This window comes from Tigriopus californicus, chromosome 1, assembly GCF_007210705.1.
Source record: "Tigriopus californicus strain San Diego chromosome 1, Tcal_SD_v2.1, whole genome shotgun sequence".
Taxonomy (NCBI): domain Eukaryota; kingdom Metazoa; phylum Arthropoda; class Copepoda; order Harpacticoida; family Harpacticidae; genus Tigriopus; species Tigriopus californicus.
The window spans coordinates 5,097,918-5,117,091 of NC_081440.1; the positions used below are offsets into that span (position 1 = coordinate 5,097,918).

At 43.1% G+C, this 19,174-nt stretch overlaps 2 protein-coding genes across 4 annotated transcripts; one reads left to right on the top strand and one right to left on the bottom strand.

The window, feature by feature from the left end:
• Positions 1–4,913: 4,913 nt before the first annotated feature.
• LOC131893572 (uncharacterized) lies at positions 4,914–17,486 on the bottom strand. 3 transcript variants are annotated; one of them, XM_059243643.1, is made up of 9 exons: positions 17,380–17,486; positions 11,313–11,829; positions 10,277–10,480; positions 10,027–10,140; positions 7,907–8,068; positions 7,427–7,599; positions 6,877–7,047; positions 6,602–6,811; positions 4,914–6,523 (listed from the first exon to the last, which is right to left on the bottom strand). In XM_059243643.1, exons 2-9 carry the CDS (start codon positions 11,790–11,792, stop codon positions 5,044–5,046), a joined length of 2,994 nt encoding a protein of 997 aa, XP_059099626.1. In that variant the 5' UTR covers positions 11,793–11,829; positions 17,380–17,486; the 3' UTR covers positions 4,914–5,043. The 3 variants fall into 3 exon arrangements, with proteins under 3 accessions (XP_059099626.1, XP_059099616.1, XP_059099634.1); XM_059243633.1 differs by lacking the exon at positions 17,380–17,486 and adding an exon at positions 16,417–16,736; XM_059243651.1 differs by lacking the exon at positions 17,380–17,486 and adding an exon at positions 15,622–15,851.
• Positions 17,175–19,149, top strand: LOC131893588 (glucose-6-phosphatase catalytic subunit 1-like). Its single transcript, XM_059243678.1, has 6 exons — positions 17,175–17,316; positions 17,392–17,716; positions 17,789–17,959; positions 18,021–18,233; positions 18,293–18,423; positions 18,498–19,149. The coding sequence occupies exons 2-6, from the start codon at positions 17,637–17,639 to the stop codon at positions 19,055–19,057; spliced, it is 1,155 nt and encodes a 384-aa protein (XP_059099661.1). The 5' UTR covers positions 17,175–17,316; positions 17,392–17,636; the 3' UTR covers positions 19,058–19,149.
• Positions 19,150–19,174: the final 25 nt, after the last annotated feature.

Here is a 19,174-nt window from a genome sequence, read left to right on the forward strand (position 1 = left end):
GAACTTAGAGGATATTCTTTCAGAATTGTTCCAGTGTTAATAAATGTCTATGAGCCATCTTGATGACTCTTTACATCCCTTGATCATGTCTGATGCAAGCAGACACGGCTCGGGCGTGCACTTTCAACAAAGGTCGATCTGATCCCCTAAAGCCCACACATGACCACCTGAAAGTCTTATTTGCCGTCGGACGTTCAAATGTTACAAGTCATAAATTGAAGAGAAAATAAAAATCGAGCCACCCAGGAGTTTAGGTGGGCTAAAAGCGAGACCAATGACGACTCAGATGTGTTTGAGTGGTCATCGTTTCAAAACATCTTCTATAAACCTTAAATCTTGTCAGTTGTCCCGACAATGCATATAAATCCCCAGTCCAGAGGACACAGCATAAGATCAGTTCAATCATTGCTGAAACCTATCAGGTTGGTGCTAATGTAAGGCATCGTTTATGGGCGGATGATTATCGATGCTCACTAGACCCATTTCTTTGACCCTAAAATGATTTTGTGGAACTTAAATGAGAGAGTGGAGTCGTGTTGGTTTTTATTGAAAGGTTTGCTTCAAAATGGCAGGCCTGGCTTTCGCTGGAGAGCTCTATTGAGTCAGCTGAAACGGCGAAAGTTTTAGTTGATGTGACCAAAATCGAACCAAAATCATCTCGTGGGATGTATAATTTCCAAGTTATCTAGCGAGTCGTTATTATTGTCTCAAACATGAGGCATCAAAACAGGTACTAAATACAATTTATGACTCATTGCAAGACTTTAATTGCTAGTATGTTTCATAGTACGAATATCTTAATCATGTAAATCACTCGTAGCTTGGTGCTAGAACACCCTGGCTTCCGGCGTGTATAGGCAGGTTTGGCCCTCCTGGTTGAGGCTTTTAGCCTCAGCCGTATGATTTTTCAACCTCAGATAATTTAATTGGCCTTGTTTTTTCCCACTCGATAAGCACACGACAAATCGTCGTTCCCTCTTGAAGAAGTCCCTTCAAGTGTTGTATGTCATTTTTTTGTTGGAAAACTTAACTTGACTCCTGAAATAACAAAGATACTTTCTGAAAGTCCACAAAAGAATTTTTTTTCACCTGCAGTCTGCTTCAGCAGGTGGCCGCGATGGCCGCTCAAATCCTTCAAATTGGCTGCAGTCAAAACTAAATGGTCTCGACACAATGTGACCGCCAACTGGTATTACTAAAGAGCCGGAAAATAACTAGATTAAAAACATATACGACATTGAAAAGCCCGAAGTGGATAACCAGCTACTGAGGCTATGATTGCTTAGGGAGGCTACATCAAAACTAGATGATCTTTACTGACAGGTCTTTTCAAGTCAACAATAATTTCATTTAGTTGAACTTGGAATATTTTCATATTTCAGCAAATCCATCTCATCTCTCTGACTTCACCTTAAAAACGCTCATATTTTATTGACTAAGACGTTTTGAGGCATAAGCAACAAAACAAAATAGCTTGTGGTTAAATTGAAATTTGGATTTGCAAGGGGCAAAATAATGCTATGAAATAACATTGAAATGGCAATGAATGTCCTAAAAATTGTACTTTTTTCGGTTTGTTTCTTTTCCACGGGGATTTCTAACCGCTACAAGGAATGTAATCCCCAGTACTATTAAAATGAAAGGTTATTATAATTCGTCTATTTACTACCTTTCCATCTTTATATGATATTTGGTTATAGTGGCTCTAGGTCTACCAACGAATTTGAGTTGGCAGACCGAGCTAGTCCTTGAAAGTAGGGTTGATCTGGAATGCTATCTAAAAATTTGTCCAAGTCTGACTTGAAAGATGCTACCGGATCAACAAGGCCTACGTATTCCCTACGAATATTAGAGAGAAGCAAATTAAACAATGAGGGAACCCGAGCAAGAAGAGAAGTGGACTTCATTGTTCGAACTAGCCTGGATTCTCGAGGGCTTGAAGGTGCTCTCAAAACGCTACATTAAGCCTCTACGGTCACTACAATTGACCCTAAATCCTGGGTTGGGACAAAGCTTATGAATGCTTTTGAAAACGTACAATATCAGATATCTTTCGTACCTTCTCTGAGTACTGTACAATCCCATATTTTTTAGCCTCTCCCAATATGAGAGCTCTCTCATTCCTGTGATGTTCCTAGTGAAACATCTCTGGGCTTGTTCGACCTTTTGCAAACCTGCTGAACTCATTGGAGTCCCAATGGCTGAAGCATATTCTACAGTAGATGTGGCTGAACAATCGACTTGAACAGAGTTAGCATCATGATGCTGTCTCTGGACTTAAATGTGCGATAAATCCAACCACATGTTTGAAAAGCCTTACCCACCTTCAACTGCATATTCTCATCGAACTTTCCATTATTTTGGAGGGCCACACCTAAACTTTTCATTGATGAGACCGCCCAATATCTTAACCTCCATTATCTACGAGTGGAGTATTTAAAGGAGTTGACCCAAATGTCATTGAGCGGAATGTCATTCCGTTCAGGGCCTTGTAACTCTCAGTAACCCAAGAGCAGATTCTATCCAAGTCTTTTGCTAGTCTACCGGAATCTTGGCCATCCTACCAGACACTAACTTTGTGTCGTCAGCATTTTGCCTACAAAATGCAATACAAATTTCGAAAAAATGTCCCTCCAGATTTGAAAGTTGTAATATTTTCTAAATTTGATCCTTTGATCCCACTTTATATTAAAGAAGCTTTTATGGTCAGGCAGTCTAAGGGACAGCATGAATTTGGAAGTGGTCGTCGTCCCAAGCATCTTAGGTTCAAACCTTGATGGTGGAAGGTAGTTAGGGAGATGTGATTAGCAAAATTTCCTTGCACGAGAGAGATTCTTGGTTTGTTTCTCCTACCTGATCTTTACTAGGAATTTTTTAGACGCCAACCAAGCCCACAGAGGGAGAGTATGGTTTAATTAAAGCATGATTGTGCCTATTTGACTTATAAATTAAAGGAAAACAAGCAAAAAGTCTTGCATGACACCGTGATTTTTTTGTCGAGCAGAGGCAAATTACAGCCTAACTCGCAATGTAATCCAACCCAAATTTCGATAAATGAATCTTACAGAAAATTGAAAATGTCAGTTTTGCGCTGTTTTTACACTGTAATTCTAACCTTGGTCCATATTAGAATAACGTTCGCTCAAACATGTCAGTAGATTCAATTTAATGACAAATTAAAGGTGGAATACAACCAAAACCTTTGTCTTTGAATTGTATTTGTCCATTGAAATCGTCCACAAGGTTTTCCATGAAATTGTTAACCTTCATTCAGCAAGTTCATTACCTGTCAGGTCACACTGATCTTCCTTACAGAAAAGTACATACAAGAACATAAGAGAAATCCAAGGGACCCATTTTCTGGAGGAAGGGGCATATCTAAACAAAAGCTGGCGCAATGGATAAAAGTGGGGTTCACTATGCTACACCTGAGACTAAAAGACACTCAATGACTTAGATTGCAAAGGGTGATTGATAACTTCCAAAGCCTAGTCTATAACATCTTTAAAGACAAACATGTTCATTTGCTCCTTTGAATCCCGTGGACCCGTTCACCAGCATATTGTCCCTCCAAAGCGCAAAATCAATTCAAAATATTACATCTTGGTCTTGAAAACCTTGGCAAGGTACCTGAGACTGAAGGCCAGCCATGGGTCTTGGGGAGTGGCTTTTAAACCAAGATAACGCCCCAACAAAGAAGCCTCTGAGTTCAAAGAGACAAAAGGCATCAACACTTTTTCCACATTTCCTACACGTGAATTGGTCCTATTCAACTTCTGACCGAAAGAATGACTTGCTGGACTTCATTTCAATAATAAACATGAGGTCTAAAATTTCATACATGTAATCATTGGCTAATTTGGCAAAGAAGGTCTCTTTCTGGTAGTTGAGAAGTTGAGCAGAAGATTGGATGAAATTGTTCAATAGTTTTTCTTTCTCAATTATTAAAAAAACCTATGACATTGGCAGTTTGATTAACCACCCCTCCTGCTTTTCAAATTTGCAGAAGAGAATGTCATTCAATTACTTAAGATAATGAACAAACACCTGCTAGCCAGATCCACCAACTCTAATTCGTTGGTGGATTGAATGTTATATGAATATAAAATCACGCAAAATTAACACTTTTTCCGTCTTGAAATGCTGGGGATCCGAATCCCAGTAGCGGTGAGGAAGTCCACAAAAACAAAACAAAAAAAGAATTGTTGAAACAAGTGTTAGGATATGTATGACAAACTAAAATTGCTGACATTTCCAGTTTTACGAAAACAATCAGAATATTAGTTGGGCAAACATAATTTGAAAATCAGAAGGTTACAATACTTTACACAGTACTTTACTATTCCATTTGGACAATTTTGTGACGACTAGTCGATTTAAAAAAAAAATTGGCTTTGACTATGATCAGACGAAATTGAGCTAAAAAACTCATGGTTTTGAAAAAGTAATTGTTTCTAGTTGTTATTTTTAAAGCCTCCTCAAGTTTTTGTAATTTTAGAAAAACAAAATTGTTTTCGTGGTTTATATACAAATATGAAATTTTCACCAAGCCCCCGATCTGTCATTGAAATCTGTAAATCATGACAAGCGACTGACCAAAAAGAGCATCAAAATTGAGCTTGGAAAAATATAAAATAGGTTAGGAAATAAAAAGGCCTTCTCCGTTAACGTTCCATTGTAACTATGTAATCAAATTCATTGTAAAAGATTATCTAACCCTACAACATCAAGACCGACAAGATTTCTGATCATTACAAACTCATGTTGTTTTCGTAAATTGGCGAGCTTCATTGTTCCTTTCACTTGAAGTACTCGTAAGTGACAAGATTTTCCCACTTTTTCACGATTATACAACAAGAGCTTAAAAAGACCAATCATTGGCCCCTTGTTTCTCATCATGTGACAATGGCAGATTACCTTGGTCAAGGCCTTTCTTTATTCAATCAAAGGGGAAATTCCCTAGATCGAAGACAAAACAAACACGTGAATGAGCTCGGATATATGGCGATATTATGGCAACAATGTTCACAATAGGTTCAATTTTCAGTCCTCATCACTGGAGCCTCGCATTGAGATAATACTGGCCAAACTGTCGGCCTCGTCTACGATTTCTCGCTCGTCCTCGGATGGAACATCGTACCAAGCCTTAGCTTCCAGACTCTTCTTCCGCACCAAACTCAAGGGCGAAATCATCGAACTAAAGTGTCGGTCACGGGCTTTGTCGGGAGAAAATTGAGTCATCAACTCAGTTGGGAGGGCAGAGCTGCTTCTGGAGGCCGAAGAAGTGACCGATACCTCTTCGATCTTGCCCAGTCGGTTGCTGGAAAACTCACCAGACACCGGGGGCGTGTTCAGTTCTTTGGAGTTGAGGTTGGGTGACGAACTGGAAGAGGAGTTCCGATTGTCTAACGAGTTTGTCTTGGAGTTGGAACCACTGGAAGTGGGTCGGAAGAAACCGATTCCGGAGTCTTCAGACGTGGCCACTGATGTGGCCTCGGTCAACATGGTGGTCTTGCTTCCGTACAAAGACTTTCTGGATTGTGGTGACAGAGACTTTCGGTTCAGGATGTTCTCTTTGCTGGCTTTCAAAGAGGCGGTCTGATTGTCGTCTTGGTCCTCTTCAAAGTGATCGGGTAGTACGTGCTCCTCTGCTTTGGCTCCATCCTCGTCCTCATCATCATCTTCGTCCCCATTGGATTCTCGTCCAGCGGGGGCTTTCCTCGGGCCTCGTTTCTTGTTCCACTTTGTCTTAATGCCAATCTTTTGGAGGAACGTGGTCTTTTTCCCGTCTTTCTTTTCATCCAAGTCTCCGTCGTCGTCCTCGTCAAACGTGGTATCCACCATGTGTTCCTCCAAGTGCTCAAGGTCATTGGTTCCTTTTCTGGACACTTCATTGACATATTCTGGCATATCTGCCTCCGCCAAAGTGGCCACAGGCACGCCCATTTCAAGTAAGCGCTTGGTGGGCGATGTCTCTCCGGAGGAGAATCGTCTGGAGGGAAGTTCGGGTTTGTTTCGACCGGGGGAACTTGTCATCTTGGCTTTGGACCAGGATATGTTCATCTCTCGCATGGATTTCTTAAACTCTTCCTCTTCACTACTCGTGGGTTCTATGACTTCAATGACCGAGGCAGTGCCAGACTCTGACGTGAGGTTGAAGTTTTTAATCATGGTTTTGATTTCTTCGCGAGACCTCTTGGTTTCTGTCGGAGTAAGTGGTTCTCCACTGCCCATTCCTTGCGAGGTTTTTGGACTGCCAATCTTACTGTACATGTCATTTGATAATGAGCTGTAAACACTATCGTCCATGGACCCACTAGAATTGGGCTTGGGAATGGGCGTGGCTAATTTTTTTCGCTGAGCGATGCTCCTTCGGAGTCTCTTCATTTCCATCACCTCTGGAGATGTATCCTCATCCGACATCTCAAGAGTATCGGAGTCGTCCTCTTCAGAACTAGATGGTAACCTGGGACCATTTGGATTGGTTTGCATGAAATGGGTACGGATTTCCTCGATTCTGTCTCTGTAATTGCAGTGTACGTTAGAATTTCGAGACTCTTTAAGGGTCTTTTGGCATTCATATTTTGCAGAGCGACCTTACCTGAGCAACCGATGGCTGTAGGAGGAATCCGAGTTTTGAGCCTTTGGTAAGGAGTTTTGACCTTTGATCTTTTTGTAACTTTCCTCAGTCATCATAAGACGATGTTCAGCATCCACTAAGGAATTGGAGAACCAAGTTTTTTGATTTTGTTGCCACCGTTCATGAAGAGCCGTGCACGCTTCAATATTGTTGGAATTCAATTCCGAATCACTGAAACAACCAATGAAGACAATTATGGCAAATTCTTCAATCAAAAGCAACCAGGATTGGCTAACCTGTTTTTATGCGTTCCATTTTTGCGAAGAGATCCGTTCTCCTGGTGGAGCACTTGTATTTCCATGGTCATGTTGTTATGGAGTTCCATCATTGAATCATACATCCGTCCCAATTCCCGACACATTTCATCCCTTTCCTTGGCCAATTTCTTCGAAATAGAAAGCACATCCCTGGTAAAAGAAAAACGTACACTTCAACGGAATTCATGCCACAAGTATTTTCAAGAACATGAATATTAATTCCACGCGACAGATCAGATCTGCAGCATTGACTCGTCAAGGATGTCACATAATTGAGCCAGGAAACTTTATTATTCTTAAAAGGGGGAAGAATTCAGCTCTTGTGCCCGTTAAGACGTGCATTTCGCGTGAATGATACTAAATAATGTCAAACTCCTGCACTATCCCTTGAACTCGAAGCAACGATCTTTTGGAGCACTCCCTATCATAAATCACTGTCCGCCTACTCCGCAATTTTCCAGGTATGCCTCGCATTATTTATTGGCAGGTTGGTGAAGTGATTAAATGCGAGAATCCTCAATTAACTCACCGAAAATGTGATCGTATTTCATTGTTTTCTGATTGAAGGGCGTCGACCTGACTTCGAATGCGAAGTAACTCTTGGGACAACCCCAAAGAGGATTGGAAGAGCAACAGGAATTCCGCACAATCCCGCTTCTTTGAGATCCGAGCAAAATCGTACGGACTTAAGCTCATGTCGCTCTGTAAATAAAATGAGATTTTTCTGGTCAGGACAAGCGAATCCGATTATCGGAATTTGATCATCATCCTTCAACTGTCAAGATCGGCCTTAAGATAACACCCCGGTCACACGACGCGATCTTTGGATCTGACGGCATGGCAAATGCCCCAAAAGATACGCGTACACAGAAATTGACACACAGTGTAATTCCATCAGGTGCATATCTGAGCTGCATGTTAGACATGCATCGTTGGGCTCGACAAAAGTCATTTCGAAAACTCCAAATCCAATGATGAGCATACCAAAATCTGACCGCGGTCTACGTACCTTGGCATCAATTTGGGCTCCGTGATGGAGCAAAGCTGATAATGTGGCGAGATGACCCTCTCGGGCCGATAAATGCATCGGTGTTAGTCCGGCTACGTCCACTTGATTCACACTGATGTCGCCCCGAACCATTTCTTCGGATAGCCAATTCACAATCTCATTCTGAAAGGGAACAAAGTCAAAAATACAGGATTCGTATCTCGAGACTCGGCGCGTGAAATCTCCCGGGAAATGGTTTCTAGGATCCTGCCATCCGTTGAATGAAATAACGGTTTGGATTATGAATTTCCATATCACTTGCAAATCCATTTCCCCAAGTCATGGGTGCATGCATATGAAATACAATGCCTGCCATGCTCCTTCCTGTTCTGAGAGGATCGTAATGGGTCCAAAGCGCTCAATTATCTCGAAGGGCGATACTGTTCAAGTACGTTTGGATGACTGGATGATTTGCTTTTGAGCCTATTTCAACACACGAGAAAGTGTCAATTTCTTGCCCCAAAACCTATTCTTGAGGCAGCAGAAGATGACCATGTCCAATTTTAAAGAAGGTACTCTTGAAACAAAGGCAACCTTGAGTCACGATTTTCGATTGTGCAATCATCAAGATGACAAATGTGGCCAAGAATTTCATACCATGTGGGGAAATCGCGTTCAGCCCTCGAAATCCAATAAATGGGGCGTAAAATTTTAAGAAACCTCCCCGGCACGCGTCATAAAATTCGTTTTTCTCAGGTCGATTTAACGAATTCCTTCCTCCAACCACATTTTACAACGACCCGGGCCCAGCCAATCTTGGCCGCCTTGGAGATGAGAGAACGAGTTCTAGCCGTTGGACCCAACCAACCAACCAACCAACCTCCATGCCCCATCAACCAATGGTCGTACATCTATTTCAATCTCTCTTTTTCTTCCACCCAAGAAGAGTGAGGAATGTCAGGAATGCAGCAACAATTGCTCATAGCAAGAATTGTACTGGTCATCTTCGATCCCCATGTGGCTGAAGGCCCTCAAGCCGTAGAGTTCATTAGAGATTGCAGTGGAAACTATCACCTACCATGATGGATTGATCTCAATGGAAATACCAGAACAGAAAGAACAGCCCAAAATGTGATGCTTTGAAATCTGAAATCAAATCATACGTAGGGCCTGGAAGATTGGATCTGGGTTTCCAAATAGCAAATAGCAAATGGTTTCAAAGTCGAATTGTGAAACCCAGATGAGGGCGATGAGAGGGCTCCCTCTAATTTATTCATGTTGAGACACTCCTTCAACTAATTTCCAGATTAAAGCCTCGTCCCGAAAATGGGCAATACCCACTCACTCATTCTCTCGCTCTTTCAAACCTGAGTGTGAGAGCTAGCCAGCCCCTGTGTCTTCGCATTATGATATTATCCTGATTTTTCAATTAGTTTTCACATCATATTCGCATCTGGGCTTCAAGGGATCTGGGCATCTGGGCGGAGGGTTCAAGGGAAGTGCCTCCAAATTTCACGAGATCACTCTCGTAATGCTTCCTTAATGAGAAAAAAGGCGGAATTTTCGACTTTGAACAGATTCGTCTTTGGTCCGACATTAATCGAGCCGCAGAGGAATGAACCCATCCATGACCTGGGTTGGTTTCAAAAAATGCATCAAGGATTGGAGACCGTCATCGATGGTAGTTCAGTTCAAATAACAACCAAGTGATGGATGAGCCTTCAAGACCTCAGAGCGAAGAATACCAACTCCGTTCATGCGTGACCTCATTTACGGGTGGTTGGCTAACACCCGACTTCCATTATCTCAATGAGCTGCTACTGACCCAAGCGAAGTAGCTGAGATTATTCTGAATTTCATTAAGTTGAGGAGGATAATTTGACAAGAAAAACGCTTCTCCTCGCCGCGCAAAAACCCTCTTCCTTAAGGCAAACGTAATGCACGTACATCATAGCATAAATACTAAACCAACTAACCGACGACGCTCTAAGTAAACCTTGATTTTTATTTTTGCAAAGCTCAGATTCCCGGAATGCCAGTCTAACCTTGAGCGCTCAATCTGCACAAGGAGTAATTGCCACTCTAACCCTGATGCACAGATCGGTGGCAGAAGCCGAATGCAGAAGTTATTTTTGGCCTACCTTGCCATATTTTGCCGCGTAGTGCAACAAGGATCGTTCGCCATTTTGACTGTGGATCCACTCACGAAGATTGGTGTTCCGAACCAACCATTGAACGCAATCCAAATGACCATGCTGTAAGCAAAATCAAACTCAGAACGTGTGTACGAAGTGTAAGCTATCACAGCTGACGAGTCATAACCGCCATGTCAGCTCTTTTTTACGTACTCTTCTGCCGACTAATCATTGGGAGTTGCAATTAAAGTATTACCTTAATGGCTTGTATTGGTGCAATGAGCCCGTGTCGGTTCTCATCGTGGAGGAGGGCCCCGTTCAACTCGTTTCCAAATCGGCGAGTCAACCAAGGTAGGAGATTCACATGTCCATAAGAGCACACCGCGTGGAAGAGATTGTTGCCCAAATGATCTGTCAAATTCCTGATTAGGGTGGGTTCCAAGCCTTCCAAAGCCGAGCTCTGAAATCATACGAATGAATCATGATAAGAGGGCCGGTGAGTAGGTTTCAAGAGTCCGGGTATGCGAACAATCGAAATTGTTGGGCTCCGATAATATGACAGTTTCTCGAGTGATTCATGAACGCCTGTCGATGTGTTTCATCAGGTAAGGAAGCCCCCATGAAAACGGCCACACGGCATTGAAATGACGAGGCAAAAGCTCTATTAATCAAACTCAATGATATGCTTGTCAGATCCCTTTGGCATCAGCTGGTTCCCAGTCATTTTTGACACTCTTGAAGCGCTAGATGAATAACAAAAAAAATCGTACAGAATGCCAATACACGGCACATTAGCTGGCTTCTTTGGCATTCAGAAATGTGATGATGTGATTAATTGAAATACGTACTCGAGTAGTGGCCCATTGGCATTCATTATATGGCCATCACCCTCTGTTCAGAATCGAAGACCTAGGCGTTAACCCATCCATTCTATACCAAGCCTTGCACTAATAACTGACCGCTCCAAAATGGACCTCTGAAGGTGTTCAATCAGATGACGGCGTAGTTTTTTTCAAACATTTGTTACATTCCAGTGAGCCAGGCGGACCCCAGCAGGGTTTGACCGATAGCCTTCTCGATGTAATTCACTTTTTTCAACAGCCATGTCTTCAGTTTCCTCCTTGGTATTAATCTATTCATCTACGTACAACTTCGCTTATATCTCCTCATTCGACCCTCCCTCGCCCAAACACCTTCGCATTCATGGCTGCCAAAAAAGTCTGAACAAGAGCCCCTCTGGAGGCTCGGGTAGTCACTTTTTGGATGAACCGATATGCTAATAAATTTCTTACCAACTTATCCACAATGCCTCTCTTGGCTTGGAGAAAGATATCTCGGATCCAATCGGGAGTTTGACCTCTTGAATTGGAAGGGAATCGTCCACCTCCGCCGCCGCCATTGATGGTGGGTTTCTTTTTCTTGGCCCCGAATCCTCCATTCAATTTCTTCAATGGAAACTGTGAGCCGTTGGTGTGACTGATGGCACTCATGTTGAACCCTTCTTTGGACGGGTTGGGCGATTTCTTGGGGGATGAATTCAGGTATTGAGGATTGGCCGGACTCAATGACGTTTTGGTTGGGGTTCCTGCCGATGGGACATTGACCTTGGGACTTCTGGGCTTCAGCATAGGTGCAACCCGTAGGATGGACGTGGATCCATTGTTCCTCTTTTGTTGATAAGGGGTGGCCAGACGTGTGGCTTCGCCTTCATTTTGAACCAACTCACTAAGAGTGTCAATGATGGACAGAGTCTTCACGCTTGCCTTCTGCATGATGATGAAGATGTTCTGCTCATCACGATCTTCGCATCTGAAATTGGAAAGAATAGATAGATATTAAAAATCATCCTCATCTCACTACTCCATGAGACAAGGTTTCAATCAGATATATTTTTCTCTGTTTCTTTGTAGAGAGTGCCTACTCCATTGACGTGGTCGTCTTCGCTCGTGATGGTAGGATGAAGTCTCCACTCATATTTCACCGTTGAGATTCATGTCTATAGATGAATCGTAATCAGATGGTTCGTTTTGAATTCTACCATCGAAATAGGTAGCCTCTCCAAAGCGATGAATAACAGTACCACGTTTACATATAGGGCAGCAAATCAAATTGGTTGGTCGTGTAGACGATTCTAAGTCAAATTATAGCTGTGGATTTTGGCTGACCGAGAGCTTGAACTTGATCTCTAACGGCGATGACGACAACAACTACGACTACCTGTCGAATCCAAACTTGGTTTTGTGAAGTAGGTCTCGTTCTTCATCACAATCATCAATTGATAGGGCACGAGCATGGTGGAGTCGATGTCGTGAATCGGATGGAGCAAGGTGAACCCAATAATTTGGTGTCATTAGCTCACAACAGAGGCAACACAATTCAGCAAGCATCACCAGGCTCTCTGAAATGGAAGCCAAGTTTTGGCCAAGAATTGTCCAAACTTTCCTTGTTTTCTGCGAAGAAACCAATGGGCACACACGCACACCTGTGAAAACCACTTGATCAATCACTGCCACCTAGAGAGTGTTTTCTGTCATGCTGGTTTTGGAACAAACAGAAAACATTGGGTGGGATGTTGAGGGAAGATATCAATTTCTTGGCTGAGGTAAACTGAACTATAATGTTCGAAGATTGGGCTCTTGGCAGGTTCTTAAAGGTTGTCAGGGCCAGGTCGAAACCAGTGGTGGTAGTGGTTGTTGAGGAAGAGTAAAGTTAGACAGATAATTTGGTGCTTGATGAAGTCGATAAATTTCCCGTTGGTGGCACGAAATGCATCCCAAAATCCGTCCAGGACCATGTGAAGTGAAATCTTACCAGTTACAAACTCCAGCCCTCTTGAAGACGAGAGGGCAAAAAAAATCAATGAATCTGTTGGATCTATCTTTTGAACGATCTAAGAGAGGGGAGGACAAAACCAACGTCGTCGGAGGAGGAAGGGGATTGTGGTCATTGAAAAGACCAAAAGTGAAATCACATAATTGGTTCTCATCTTTCACCGGGCCTCTCTCCCTCCTTACCGAGGACTCGTTCGTGTTCAAGTGCTTTGAGTTCGCAATTCTTGGCAGTGCCTTTGGAAGTGTGTCATAAAGCTTGTTTTCACCTTGAGCACTCGAGGACTTTTTGACGGGCTATACAATAACAATGCTTACAAATGACCGGGCCATTAGCATCACTCCCCCCTCAAAAGTCTTGGAATGACGAGGGTCTTCAGTCAAGGTTGAGTTGATATTCAGATGTGAGGCACAATGGCCACACATATTTCGATTGAGAGAGAAAAAACGAGCATTGCCTTGAAATGCCAGAAATTTGTCTTGGGCCCTCCATCCATCTAATCATAAACACGGGCTGGATACGAACAATGGACTTCATGAATGTGTACGTACGTACACATGAACTTCTTTCCCCAGAACGAGAAAAACCATGAATCACTCGATGTTGGTACATGTTTCCAAGCAACACTGTCCATAACCATGGCCTTCATTTCAAAGACAAAAGCTAGCTGTCTTAGTGAGATTGAGACTGCATTATTTTCTCATTAAAGGAAAAACCTTTTCGCTCGACTTCATTCAAGCACAATGGGTTTTGTCTCTCTCTCGACTTCATTCAAGCACAATGGGTTTTGTCTCTCGGACGACTCAAGTGGGTGGAGGTGGGAACTGAATTATCGGAAACAGCGACTGCAAGCTAGCCAACCTACCAAACCCGACAACCCACACACCAACGAGGTGTCAAGTTTTGGCTGAATGGAATCCCATCGATGATGGTGATAATGATGATGATGATGATCATCATCATAATAATAACCCTCCCCATCACTTTGATTATCTCGATTCACTGGCACTTTCTTGCCCCTCCACCATCCGGCTGTGTAGTACGAAGCTCTTTGCGCAAGTTGCACTACGAAGATAAAGGTATAAATTTCTATTAGCGAGCGGAAATTGGAAGGATGGAAACCTCTCCCTTTTATAACGAAGAAAGGAAATCCAGTCAACAACACAGGCAGGGCGAAAGAATCCCTCTCATCATCAAGCGGGACAAATTCCCCGATCACACCACAAAACGGAAGGAACAACGATAGAGTACCGAAACCAACCCCATAAAATGCTGTCATTTCTTTCCTCCTTGACGTGGTGGATTTCCAGATCTCGTTCAACTTCCGTCTCCGTCGGGCACGTCTCGAAAATGAAATTCAATGTCTTTCACGAGATGTCAACATTGATTTACAAGATGGTTGGTTGGTCTCTATCTCGTGGTGTGAAATCATTAATGAGTCTCTCACACCAAAGACAATGGAGTTGATTGCTGAATGAATGCTGTACAATCACACAAGCTGTCGGTCTCCTGTCTCGTTTGTCGTCAAGATTTGAGCCGAATCTCGGCTGGAAAGGAAATTTGACTTGTGATTCAATCATTGCAGGGATGGTCTTCGATTCGAGAGGCTCTTGCCATTTTGCTGGCATCTCAGATCTGTCTGATATACCATGTCAAATGATTCAATGGAGCGAAATGAGGGAAAAGAGATGCAATCGGAGTGAGGAAACGAGCTGGTTCGTGTTTTCTTCGAATCGCATTTTGATAACAATCTGGTTTTTCGCTCTGCCCACTTCATTCAGGGTAGTTGTAGCGAGTACATAAACTGGTTACCCACATTACGCTGAACTTTAAAAGGCGAAAAAAAACAACCACCAACCCTGTGCCAACATGGCCTGAATCTGTAGGCTGTTGAAGTATCTTTGAAGGAACTTCTATTGTAATCTGTTCAACTGAGGTCATTGGATAGCCAATTCTATTGGAATCGCTCATCGAGAAGTAGTTTGATGGTTCCTCTCTGAGACCATTTGATGGAATGCAAGGTAAGAGGTAATCAAGAAACGACTCCTGACTCATAAAAGTCCTCAGGAAGCGTATCCTTCTCGACAGAAAAGTTGAATCTAATCGCACACGCAGAATCGAGTGCACTGAAATTCATTTGACGGATCTTTTTCAGGGGGCCACCAGGTCCATCAATGGCTTCTTTTTGAGTGCCAATCTTCCAGATTTTCAATGATAGTTTCGGTAGTGCCTCGGGCCTTCGATCATCATCTTGTACGACAAGGATTTAACTTTGCCAACAGGCTAGGGGCAAGATCTAATGGCCAAAATTGACCAGGCAAATAAATTTCTGAATATAATGGATTGACCGAAAGCATCGCTTAGACCCTGGTGGTCCATCGCACTTGACCCCCCCTTGATTAGATGATGTTCATTAAGCTTCATGGCCAAAACACGTCATTTTTCCTCTACCTTCTATATGTATATCGTACTTACTATACGTATATGCTCGTAGGGAAGCCATCGTTTGATATCAAGAGGGATGGATGGATCTCGGAAGATAGTTGAGGAGTCAAGGTTGGAGGGTCCTAAGGTCAACTGAACAATGTCCTGGCAAATTGCGAATTTAACCCTGGCCGAGCTCGAGTGAATCATACCCGTCACTAATTCAACTCTTCATGCCAAAGAGCAAACTTTTTTTCCTTCTTTTCTGCCATGCGCACTCACATGGTAATTACGAAAATTGAACTCATTATTATGACATCAAGAAACCAAAGAGGAGTCCCGCCTCACCTCAAAGAGGCCTTCAGCTTGAGGGAATCACTTGCCGACTTTCAATAACGGACAATCACGCACTGTCATATTGCAAGAATAGGCCATGTCATGGATCCGCCGTGACTTCAAGCTTTGGCAATCATGTCTGGTGGGGTGGTGAGGGACTATTAACATTGATCAATCTCGGAATTGTCAGAGGCAAGCCATGATTGCAAACTGGATCAAATGCCGTGGCCCCAACCCACCCGATACGAGGATAATGGGCGTGTGTGTGTGTAAATGGCAAAAAATGGATTAGTTCAACTTTAAAGTTGCTTTGTTTCCTTCAGCATTGTCGGGTAACAAGTACCATGGCACTGAAGGGCTTCGAGAATCGCAAGTCAATTAATCACCTTCAAAGGCTGAATGTAAAAATATTCCGTTCAAGATGGTCGGCTCATTTCAATACTGAAAGCACCACCAACTATCGTACTACAACACGTTCGTTAAACATCACAAGCGTTTGGAGTTGGCTAGCCATCGGTGGATGGATGGATGGGTGGATGGATAATATGATAAATTGCCGGCTCAGATTTATGGTGTTCGAGCATGTTTCCATAACAAGAAACATCATGCACGAGGCTTTCGTTTCTTGCCAAATATAGATGGATGTTCACACAATTTGTCAAAATAGACGTGAACAAGTTTGTACTTGTGTCGGATGCTTCATCTTGATCAACACCTATGTTGTTAATGGCTAACCGTGTTAGGTTGAATTTTCAATTTTGGCTTTGTTTTATGATCATCGAAGTTCAAACTTGGTTTCGTGCTTACCGTAGAGTTTTCCAAAATGGGCAGCAAGAATATCACAACACGTCACTTGCAAGGTGTGAATGATAACACATCAAATACTTTTCGAACAAAACAATCACGTTTTCACGGGCTTTAAATCCCTAGTTAGACGATAAGAGCTTCACTCAAACGGGGTGGGTTTGTTTGACAAAGAATTGGCACGAGGGAAGCAAACACGATGGTTTAAGAAGGCCAAAATGTTGTGATTGGTGCCTTAAGGCTGCCTTGCTCAACCACCACTGTCTTCCAGATAACTAAACATCTATGATTGACTCAGAGGTTGGGTATGGTGGTGGCATGAAAAAGGAACCAACCAGGGAGTCTTCTTGGGCCAAGGCACCTCATCTTGGCTTGAGTTTTGGTGGTGCTCCTTCAAGTAGTAGTAGCATGTAGTATGTAGTACCAACCATGCACCAACGAGTCCGGTGGAGTCGTCGCAATGCGAGTCTTTTTCCAATCCCTCTCACGCTTCTCTCCTTGGTTCTTCACATCTCTAGTTGAAGCACCTAACCAACCACCTGTTGGAAAAGGTTGGGATCGTTTTGTCGGGCAGGCCCTTCAGCTGTTGGTTGGTCGCCCCACAGGTAGGACGATTTTTGGGGGGAGAGGGGTGCGCTCTCCAGACCCGAATGGTTTGTAAGTTCAAGACCATTTTGCCTTGATTTCTGAGGGCGACATCAACTGCCCGGAGGATACCAATCCAGCCTACCGTTTTTGGGCTGAACTCTGGAATGTGACCACCAACACCAATCGAGCCTCAATGGGTAGTGACTGGTAGTAGTGGCTTTATGCCGAGGCTTACCCAGGTCAAAGAGGAGCACCCGCTTTTTGATGTGGATTCAGAGATTCAAATCAAAGCCAAGAACCAATGGCACGAAAAAGGTCTAGTTGCGTGATTCTAGAACTTGTCTTCCGAGTCAGTTTGATATACGTAAATGTTATTACCTGGATTTTCAGCGTCTTAAATCGGACTTAAAATACTCGCATAAACTTGTGATAATGCACAAAACCACACAAATACGTGCTATTCTAAACCCAAACAAACTGCTAATGTTTGCTCCCCGCCGGTTTTCGAAATTAGACATGTGACAGTCATGAACATGTGATCACGTGACACCTATCTTTTTCAACTTGCACTGCTGATTTCGCCGGGCATTGGACGTGTACACAAGCATCGATGGGTTTTACTAGCTTTTAAGACAATGCTTTCCCAAGATTATCAAGCCTTTATGGAACGGATTTACCACTATGAGGTCCCTACCATCAGACAAGTGCAACACTAGTAAGTTACTCCCTGTCTTTCGTTGTCCTCGATTGTTTGTCAAGTACACGTTTTTTTTGCATACCGTTACAGTGTGAATGAAAATGATTTGAGCCATCGGATGCAAATGGTCTCCCGGATCGGCGATCCTGGTTTAGCATTCTCTCTGTATTTTCCAATTATTGCTGGAATCAACTTTCGTTCCGGAATCCGTTTCCTTGGAGCTGCCATTTTATGCGAGTGGATGAACCAAGTCTTGAAATGGTACTACATGTGGTTCTTGACCAAAATCTTGAGTACTCCATCCGTGAGGTTCTAATTATAGGCTTCTTTTCGGAGAAAGACCGTATTGGTGGATTCCCGAAGCCGAATTATTTTCCAGTAATCCGCGAAGCTCGTTGATTCTGTTGGAACAAAATCGAATGACGTGTGAAACTGGTCCCGGATTGCCTTCTGGTCATGTCATGATTAATTTGGTCATTTGGTTGATTATGGCCGATACGATCAGCGGCAAAATTCTCTCGAAACTCAACGAGACGTAGGTGTTCAAACATCGGTTGAGAAAGGTGATCCTCAACTGTAGCGTTTCATTTGCAGATCGCCCATAAGGATATTTGTGAACCGTTTGGTTTGGTTCGGATTTATAACGATGCATCTGATGGTGAGTGGGTCCAGGATCTACAACTTGAACCATTTTCCTCATCAATGCATATCCGCTTTTGTATGTGGTAAGACTTGAGACATCATCTAACGAGTGTACTTTACTTGCTTCTAACGAGCTGGCTTTCTTGCGGGATTATAGGGATTGTTGTCATTAAGCTGGCTTACCATAGTCAAGGATGGATGACCACCAACTCGAGACTAACTTGTCTCATCAAGTCATTGTTGTTCACCATCTCAGCCCTGGGGATCTATCAAGGCCTCCTCGCTCAAGGAGTCAACCCGGATTGGGCCATTGCCAAGGCCTTGAAGTGGTGTAAACATCAGGAATGGATCCATATCGATACCACGCCATTCTACGCCATGGTTCGTTACAGTGGAGCGGCTTTTGCTCTCGGTTGCATTCTCCCGTCTCAAAAAGTTCAATATGAACTCAAGCAATCCGAATTGTATTCTTTGTCGGATCAAGGACTCAGGATTGCCTTGGGGATTCTTTGGGGCATGGTTTCGACCCTGGTGCATTCCATGATGCCCAGGAAGGATTTGAATCTTTTCTATGCTCTGGAATTCGTGCTGAACGCGTTTTTGATTGTGTTCATTGCTTACCTGGTCCCACGGATATCGGACATCATATTCAAACGTGATCACGCTGTGTTGGAAGACAAGAAACGCAAATCAGCCAAAAATAAGAAGCTCCAGTAAATAAGATTTGGAGCTTTGGAGATATTTATGGATTCAGAACGTTTTCCATTGAGTCGAATGAATGGACTTGACAGTCCTCATTATGATCGAATCTTCGTGTTCTATTTGTGGCACAAT